Consider the following 9831-nt stretch of genomic DNA (forward strand, 5'->3'; position numbering starts at 1 on the left):
TGACCACGAGGAAGTGGTCTTGTCCGTCTGTGACCACGAGGAAGTGGTCTTGTCAATGTATTTATTTTTTAAAATGTTTTTATTACCTTTATTTAACTAGCCAAGTCAGTTAAGAACAAATTCTTATTTTCAATGACGGTCTAGGAACAGTGGGTTAACTGCCTGTTCAGGGGCAGAACGACAGATTTGTACCTTGTCAGCTTGGGGATTTGAACTTGCAACCTTCCGGTTACTAGTCCAACGCTCTAACCACTAGGCTACCCTGCCGCCCCATGCTGTCAATAGTGCTATCCAACTGCTGAAACCAATGTAGTTCATTAGAAGGGTATCCTGACCAGGACTCAAACCCTGGTCTCTGTCATTCTAAAACCACTACATCAAAAGGCTCAAATCTCTTGGTGAGGTCTCTAGGTGTTATACCAAGGTGTTATACCGAGGTGTTATACCAAGGTGTTCTACATACCAAGGTGTTATACCAAGGTGTTATACCAAGGTGTTATACATACCAAGGTGTTATACCAAGGTGTTATTCTTATCGGCAGACTCAATAGCCTCGGTTTTTCGGATGACTGCCTTGCCTGGTTCACCAATTACTTTGCAGACAGAGTTCAGTGTGTCAAATCGGAGGGCATGCTGTCCGGTCCTCTGGCAGTCTCTATGGGGGTGCCACAGGGTTCAATTCTCGGGCCGACTCTTTTCTCTGTATATATCAATGATGTTGCTCTTGCTGCGGGCGATTCCCTGATCCACCTCTACGCAGACGACACCATTCTATATACTTTCGGCCCGTCATTGGACACTGTGCTATCTAACCTCCAAAAGAGCTTCAATGCCATACAGCACTCCCTTCCGTGGCCTCCAACTGCTCTTAAACGCGAGTAAAACCAAATGCATGTTTTTCAACCGATCGCTGCCTGCACCCGCATGCCCGACTAGCATCACCACCCTGGATGGTTCCGACCTTGAATATGTGGACATCTATAAGTACCTAGGTGTCTGGCTAGACTGCAAACTCTCCTTCCAGACTCACATCAAACATCTCCAATCGAAAATCAAATCAAGACTCGGCTTTCTATTCCGCAACAAAGCCTCCTTCACTCACGCCGCCAAGCTTACCCTAGTAAAACTGACTATCCTACCGATCCTCGACTTCGGCGATGTCATCTACAAAATGGCTTCCAACACTCTACTCAGCAAACTGGATGCAGTCTATCACAGTGCCATCCGTTTTGTCACTAAAGCACCTTACACCACCTACCACTGCGACTTGTATGCTCTAGTCGGCTGGCCCTCGCTACATATTCGCCGCCAGACCCACTGGCTCCAGGTCATCTACAAGTCCATGCTAGGTAAAGCTCCGCCTTATCTCAGTTCACTGGTCACGATGGCAACACCCATCCGTAGCACGCGCTCCAGCAGGTGTATCTCACTGATCATCCCTAAAGCCAACACCTCATTTGCCGCCTTTCGTTCCAGTACTCTGCTGCCTGTGACTGGAACGAATTGCAAAATCGCTGAAGTTGGAGACTTTTATCTCCCTCACCAACTTCAAACATCAGCTATCCGAGCAGCTATCCGATCGCTGCAGCTGTACATAGTCTATTGGTAAATAGCCCACCCATTTTCACCTACCTCATCCCCATACTGTTTTTATTTATTTACTTTTCTGCTCTTTTGCACACCAATATCTCTACCTGTACATGACCATCTGATCATTTATCACTCCAGTGTTAATCTGCAAAATTGTATTATTCGCCTACCTCCTCATGCCTTTTGCACACATTGTATATAGACTGCCCATTTTTTTTCTACTGTGTTATTGACTTGTTAATTGTTTACTCCATGTGTAACTCTGTGTTGTCTGTTCACACTGCTATGCTTTATCTTGGCCAGGTCGCAGTTGCAAATGAGAACTTGTTCTCAACTAGCCTACCTGGTTAAATAAAGGTGTTCTCAACTAGCCTACCTGGTTAAATAAAGGTGAAATAAAAAATAAAAAATAAAAAATACCAAGGTGTTATACCAAAGTGTTATACCAAGGTGTTATACCAAGGTGTTATACCAAGGTGTTATACCAAGGTGTTATACCAAGGTGTTATACCAAAGTGTTATACCAAGGTGTTATACCAAGGTGTTATACCAAGGTGTTATACCAAGGTGTTATACCAAAGTTATTTAGTATTTTTTTTACAAGGGTTACATTTATCATTTTTGTTGTTGTTGATGTTTGTTTTGTTTTCGCTCACTCGCCTCAGTTCTCTGGAAAAGAAAAATATGTGTTTAACATGACTCACCTTGACAATGTCCAGTCCCCCTACGAGTTCTCCGTTAACGTAAACCTGAGGGTAGGTGGGCCAGTTGGAGAAGGTCTTCAGCCCCCCTCTCACTTCCTCGTCTGACAGGATGTCAAAACTGCTGAACTGGATAGCATGGTCCTTGAAAAGCGCCACTATCTGACGGCTGAAACCTGGGTGATGGGGAGAAACACAGTGTGTTTGTAAACCTAGTATAAGACACAGCTGTTATACTGGATAGCATGGTACTTCAACAGAACTACAATCTGATGGCTGAAACCTGGGTGATGGGGAGAACACAGTGTGTTTGTAAACCTAGTATAAGACACGGCTGTATTACTGGATAGCATGGTACTTCAATAGAACTACAATCTGATGGCTGAAACCTGGGTGATGGGGAGAACACACTGTGTTTGTAAACCTAGTATAAGACATGGCTGTTATACTGGATAGCATGGTCCTTCAACAGAACTACAATCTGACGGCTGAAACCTGGGTGATGGGGAGAACACACTGTGTTTGTAAACATAGTATAAGACACGGCTGTTATACTGGATAGCATGGTCCTTCAACAGAACTACAATCTGATGGCTGAAACCTGGGTGATGGGGAGAACACAGTGTGTTTGTAAACCTAGTATAAGACACGGCTGTATTACTGGATAGCATGGTACTTCAATAGAACTACAATCTGACGGCTGAGGAGAAATCAACGGGTTGTTAGTTCAATGTTATTGTATGTTAATACCCCATAATGACATCACAATACCTCATAATGACATCACAATACCCCATAATGACATCACAATACATCAATGACATCACAATACCCCATAATGACATCACAATACCCCATAATGACATCACAATACCCCATATGAACAACAGAGTCAGGATATAAAATCAGGTTGTTAGTTCAATGTTATTGTATGTTAACAGGAACAGAGTCAGGATATTAAATCAGGTTGTTAGTTCAATGTTATTGTATGTTAACAGGAACAGAGTCAGGATATTAAATCAGGTTGTTAGTTCAATGTTATTGTATGTTAACAGGAACAGAGTTAGAATATTAAATCAGGTTGTTAGTTCAATGTTATTGTATGTTAACAGGAACAGAGTCAGGATATTAAGTCAGGAGATAATTGCAGATGAGTTTGTTCAGCAGCATGTTTGTTACCCTCATATAAAAAGGGCCATTTGGAAACACATGAACAAGACATGAAGTTAAAAGCTAAAATAAAGATGGTCCCAAACTCTAGCCTGGTATCATCACATTCATTTTAAGTAATACAAAGTGTGTATATACATACATACAGTGGGGAGAACCAGTATTTGATACACTGCCGATTTTGCAGGTTTTCCTACTTATACAAAGCATGTAGAGGTCTGTAATTTTTACCATAGGTACACTTCAACTGTGAGAGACGGAATCTAAAACAAAAATCCAGAAAATCACATTGTATGATTTTTAAGTAATTTTCCCAAGAACACAGTGGCCTCCATCATTCTTAAATGGAAGAAGTTTGGAACCACCAAGACTCTTCCTAGAGCTGGCCGCTCAGCCAAACTGAGCAATCAGGGGAGGAGGGCCTTGGTCAGGGAGGTGACCAAGAACCCAATGGTCACTCTGACAGAGCTCCTCTGTGGAGATGGGAGAACCTTCCAGAAGGACAGCCATCTCTGCAGTACTCCACCAAATCAGGCCTTTATGGTAGAGTGTCCAGATGGGGCGGCAGGGTAGCCTAGTGGTTAGAGCGTTGGACTAGTAACCGGAAGGTTGCGAGTTCAAATCCCCGAGCTGACAAGGTACAAATCTGTCGTTCTGCCCCTGAACAGGCAGTTTAACCCACTGTTCCTAGACCAGTTAACCCCACTGTTCCTAGACCAGTTAACCCACTGTTCCTAGACCAGTTAACCCACTGTTCCTAGACCAGTTAACCCACTGTTCCTAGACCAGTTAACCCACTGTTCCTAGACCAGTTAACCCACTGTTCCTAGACCAGTTAACCCACTGTTCCTAGACCAGTTAACCCACTGTTCCTAGACCAGTTAACCCACTGTTCCTAGACCAGTTAACCCACTGTTCCTAGACCAGCTAACCCCCACTGTTCCTAGACCAGTTAACCCACTGTTCCTAGACCAGTTAACCCACTGTTCCTAGACCAGTTAACCCACTGTTCCTAGACCAGTTAACCCACTGTTCCTAGACCAGTTAACCCACTGTTCCTAGACCGTCATTGAAAATAAGAATTTGTTCTTAACTGACTTGCCTAGTTAAAAAGAAAAAAAAAAAAAAAAAAAAAAAATGGAAGCCTTTTATGGCCAGACGGAAGCCACTCCTCAGTAAAAGACACATGACAGCCCGCTTAGTTTGCCAAAAGGCACCTAAAGGAGTCAGACCATGAGAAACAAGAATCTCTGGTCTGATGAAACCAAGATTGAACTCTTTGGCCTGAAAGCCAACCATCACATCTGGAGGAAACCTGGCACCATCCCTACGGTGAAGCATGGTGGTGGCAGCATCATGCTATGGGGATGTTTTTCAGCGGCAGGAACTGTGAGACTAGCCAGGATCGAGGGAAAGATGACAGGAGCAAAGTACAGAGAGATCCTTCATAAAAACCTGCTCCAGAGCCCTCAGGACCTCTGACTGGGGCGAAGGTTCACCTTCCATCAGGACAATGACCCTAGGCACACGGACAAGACAACACAGAAGTAGCTTCAGGACAAGTCTCTGAATGTCCTTGAGTGGCCCAGCCAGAGCCCGGACTTGAACCCGATTGAACATCTCTGGAGAGACCTGAGATTAGCTGTGCAGCGACACTCCCCCATCCAACCTGACAGAGCTTGAGAGGATCTGCAGAGAAGAATGGGAGAAACTCCCCAAATACAGGTGTGCCAAGCTTGTAGGGTCATACCAAAGAAGACTTGAGGTTGTAATTGCTGCCAAAGGTGCTTCAACAAAGTACCGAGTAAAGGGTCTGAATACTTATAAAGTACAGAGTAAAGGGTCTGAATACTTATAAAGTACCGAGTAAAGGGTCTGAATACTTATAAAGTACCGAGTAAAGGGTCTGAATACTTATAAAGTACCGAGTAAAGGGTCTGAATACTTATAAAGTACCGAGTAAAGGGTCTGAATACTTATAAAGTACCGAGTAAAGGGTCTGAATACTTATAAAGTACTGAGTAAAGGGTCTGAATACTTATAAAGTACCGAGTAAAGGGTCTGAATACTTATAAAGTACTGAGTAAAGGGTCTGAATACTTATAAAGTACCGAGTAAAGGGTCTGAATACTTATAAAGTACTGAGTAAAGGGTCTGAATACTTATAAAGTACTGAGTAAAGGGTCTGAATACTTATAAAGTACCGAGTAAAGGGTCTGAATACTTATAAAGTACCGAGTAAAGGGTCTGAATACTTATAAAGTACAGAGTAAAGGGTCTGAATACTTATAAAGTACTGAGTAAAGGGTCTGAATACTTATAAAGTACAGAGTAAAGGGTCTGAATACTTATGTAAATATGATCCGTTTTTTTTTATGTTTAATAAATTAGCAAAAGTTTCTAAACCTGTTTTTGCTTTGTCATTATGGGGTATTGTGTGTAGATTGATAGGAAATGAGACATTCTTTTTGTTGTCAATTTTAGAATAAGGCTGTAACTTACAAAATGTGGGAAAAGTCAAGGGGTCTGAATACTTTCCAAATGCAGTGTCTCTTACTACTGACATGGGTCCACATTGGCATGGACAGGATCACTGTTTAAATATGAGGCAGATATGTGTGTTTGATACATGAGTGTGAGTCAGTGTTTGAGAAGAGACTGTGACAGAGGGAAATAGACAAGATGGAAACGAGGGTGGAGGGAGAGAACGAGAGAGAGAAAGAATGAGAGAGGAGAAAGACAGCAAGAGAGAGGAGAAAGAGGGAGAGAGGGGAAAGAGGGAGAGAGGAGAAAGAGAGGGAGAGGAGAAAGAGAGGGAGAGAGGAGAAAGAGGGAGAGAGGAGAAAGCGGGAGAGAGGAGAAAGAGAGGGAGAGAGGAGAAAGAGAGGGAGAGGAGAGAGGGAGAGAGGAGAAAGCGGGAGAGAGGAGAAAGCGGGAGAGAGGAGAAAGCGGGAGAGAGGAGAAAGCGGGAGAGAGGAGAAAGCGGGAGAGAGGAGAAAGCGGGAGAGAGGAGAAAGCGGGAGAGAGGAGAAAGCGAGGAGAGAGGAGAAAGCGGGAGAGAGGAGAAAGCGAGGAGAGAGGAGAAAGCGGGAGAGAGGAGAAAGCGGGAGAGAGGAGAAAGAGAGGAGAAAGCGGGAGAGAGGAGAAAGAGAGGAGAAAGGAGAGAGGAGAAAGAGAGGAGAAAGCGGGAGAGAGGAGAAAGAGAGGAGAAAGCGGGAGAGAGGAGAAAGAGAGGAGAAAGCGGAGAGAGGAGAAAAGAGAGGAGAAAGCGGGAGAGAGGAGAAAGCGGGAGAGAGGAGAAAGCGGGAGAGAGGAGAAAGCGGGAGAGAGGAGAAAGCGGGAGAGAGGAGAAAGCGGAGAGAGGAGAAAGCGGAGAGAGGAGAAAGCGGGAGAGAGGAGAAAGCGGGAGAGAGGAGAAAGCGGGAGAGAGGAGAAAGAGAGGAGAAAGCGGGAGAGAGGAGAAAGAGAGGAGAAAGAGGGAGAGAGGAGAAAGAGAGGAGAAAGAGAGGAAGGGGTAGAGAGGAGAGAAAGAGAGAGAGGAGAGAGGAGAAAAAGAGAGAGAGGAGAAAGAGGGAGAGGAGAAAGAGAGAGAGGAGAGAGGAGAAAGAGGGAGAGGAGAAAGAGAGAGAGGAGAGAGGAGAAAGAGGGGCAAAAGAGAGAGAGGAGAAAGAGGGAGAGGAGAAAAAGAGAGAGAGAAGAGAAAGAGGGAGAGAGGAGAAAGAGAGGGAGAGAGGAGAAAGGAGAGTGAGCGAGCGATCAAGAAAGAAAGCGAGAGAGGCAGAGAAAAAGAGAAGAGAACAGAAAGAGAGAACAGGAGTAGAGGAGGGGTGATATGTTGCCTGCATGTAGAGCCTGCAGTGAAACTCTCATTCTGATACTCCATTCATTCATGGGGGAATTCATTATAAAACAGCTAGAGGCCCCTAACTAATGGTTATTCAGCTACATGCCACTATATTAACTTGTTTCTACTACACCAGGCCCAGCTGCTTTCTCTGGCTAGAGGCTCTCTATCCTAGACCCAGACGCACGATTGATTGGCGAGCGGTTGTTGCCCCTCTCCCCTTCTCCTAAAGGGTCAGGGGGGGGTCGCGCACCGCAGACACACCATACAGCTCCAGGAAAAAGGAACATAAAAAAAGCTGATTTCTTATTTCAAGGAAAGTTAGGTTATTATGCGCACACACACACACACACACAGAGACACACACAGAGACACACACACGCACACACACGAGACAAACACACAGAAACACAAACGCACACACACACGCACGCATACTCAGACACAGACACACTCAGACACACTCAGACACACTCAGACGCACACACACACACACACACACACACACACTCAGACACACACTCAGACACACACACACTCAGACACACACACTCACAGACACACACACACGCACAAAGAGTGTGTAATGTGTTAGGAGCATGTGTTTAACATGGTGTATGAGTGTGTAACCTTTAAATTCAGGTTTCGAGGGCTTCTTTAAAGAACTAGCAAGGTCGCAGTCACAGCCTCACGTGGCTTGGTGGGGATTACATTAAACGAGAGTTCACAAACACTACAACTTGGCTTCTTTATAAAGATGAAAAATATTTAGAGATACATTTCAGGATGAGGTGAAAAATAACTAATGGGTTTAGATTTTAAACTCAAATGTTTCAGATGTTTGCAAACTGCCTTGAACCTGATACTGATACTGAACCTGATACTGAACCTGATCCTGATACTGAACCTGATACTGAACCTGATACTGAACCTGATAATCAGCGGCGTGGTTGGGAACCTCAACCCCTTACAGTGTAATGTCCTCCTCCACCACCAGGCCTGCCTCTCCACCACCACCAGGCCTGCCTCTCCTCCACCACCACCAGGCCTGCCTCTCCTCCTCCACCACCAGGCCTGCCTCTCCTCCTCCTCCACCACCAGGCCTGCCTCTCCTCCTCCTCCACTACCAGGCCTGCCTCTCCTCCACCACCACCAGGCCTGCCTCTCCTCCACCACCACCAGGCCTGCCTCTCCTCCACCACCACCAGGCCTGCCTCTCCTCCTCCACCACCAGGCCTGCCTCCTCCTCCACCACCAGGCCTGCCTCTCCTCCTCCACCACCAGGCCTGCCTCTCCTCCTCCACTACCAGGCCTGCCTCTCCTCCACTACCAGGCCTGCCTCTCCTCCACTACCAGGCCTGCCTCTCCACCACCAGGCCTGCCTCCTCCACCACCAGGCCTGCCTCTCCTCCACCACCAGGCCTGCCTCTCCTCCACTACCAGGCCTGCTCTCCTCCACTACCAGGCCTGCCTCTCCTCCACCACCAGGCCTGCCTCTCCTCCACCACCAGGCCTGCCTCTCCTCCACCACCAGGCCTGCCTCTCCTCCACTACCAGGCCTGCCTCTCCTCCACCACCAGGCCTGCCTCTCCTCCACCACCAGGCCTCCTCCTCCTCCTCCACCACCAGGCCTGCCTCTCCTCCTCCTCCTCCACCACCAGGCCTGCCTCTCCTCCTCCTCCACTACCAGGCCTGCCTCTCCTCCACTACCAGGCCTGCCTCTCCTCCACCACCACCACCAATCCCCCTGTCTTTCTCTAATTACCAGGCCTGGTCCCTGTGTGTTTTCCACAGCGGGAGCCTGTTCATGAAGACCACACCCCCACACTCTCTCTCTTTACCACAGCGGGGTTCCTGGGGGGATCCCTTCATGAAGAGCATGCAGGGTGCTGCGTTGATCAGTCTCTTCAGACGCTCATTAAGGTCCTCTTTAGGGGCTCCGCCCTGGCCCGCCTTAGCCCCCGAGCTGACCGACAGCCTCTGGACCTTACTGGTCAGCTCTGGGGCATGAGCTCCGTCCAGCCTGTCAATCTTCTGGCCACCCTGAGACCCACCAGAGGATGGGGGAGAAAGGAAAATAACATTAATATTTTAACGTAATGGTTTTTCTTTCTGTTTGCATGTTTGTATTATTCTAGAGGAGGAGGTTTGAGAGAGAGAGAGATCCGAGACAGAGAGAGAGGCCGAGAAAAAGAGAGCCGAGAAAGAGATTCAAGGACAGGCGTCTCCCAGTTTAATGTTTGGCATATTAAATCATCAGTGAAGTGATGTGATGGTACTAACTGTGGAGAAGCTATAAACTAGGTTATTATGGTACTAACTGTGGAGAAGCTATAAACTAGGTTATTATGGTACTGACTGTGGAGAAGCTGTAAACTAGGTTATTATGGTACTGACTGTGGAGAAGCTATATAAACTAGGTTATTATGGTACTGACTGTGGAGAAGCTATGTAAACTAGGTTATTATGGTACTGACTGTGGAGAAGCTATAAACTAGGTTATTATGGTACTAACTGTGGAGAAGC

The 9831-nt window shown here is 46.4% G+C and overlaps 1 protein-coding gene across 1 annotated transcript in view; it reads right to left on the reverse strand.

Moving 5' to 3' along the window:
- Positions 1–9236, reverse strand: part of LOC135573641 (glutaredoxin 3-like) — a 34088-nt gene extending 24852 nt beyond the window's left edge. Inside the window, exons 1-2 of the mRNA XM_065022945.1 lie at positions 9147–9236; positions 2295–2467 (exon numbers count right to left, since the gene is read on the reverse strand). Of these exons, the coding sequence (XP_064879017.1) occupies positions 2295–2467; positions 9147–9186 (213 nt within the window). The 5' untranslated portion in view covers positions 9187–9236. The remainder of the gene's footprint in view (positions 1–2294; positions 2468–9146) is intronic.
- Between the last annotated feature and the right edge of the window lie 595 nt (positions 9237–9831).

Source organism: Oncorhynchus nerka, linkage group LG10, assembly GCF_034236695.1.
Source record: "Oncorhynchus nerka isolate Pitt River linkage group LG10, Oner_Uvic_2.0, whole genome shotgun sequence".
Taxonomy (NCBI): domain Eukaryota; kingdom Metazoa; phylum Chordata; class Actinopteri; order Salmoniformes; family Salmonidae; genus Oncorhynchus; species Oncorhynchus nerka.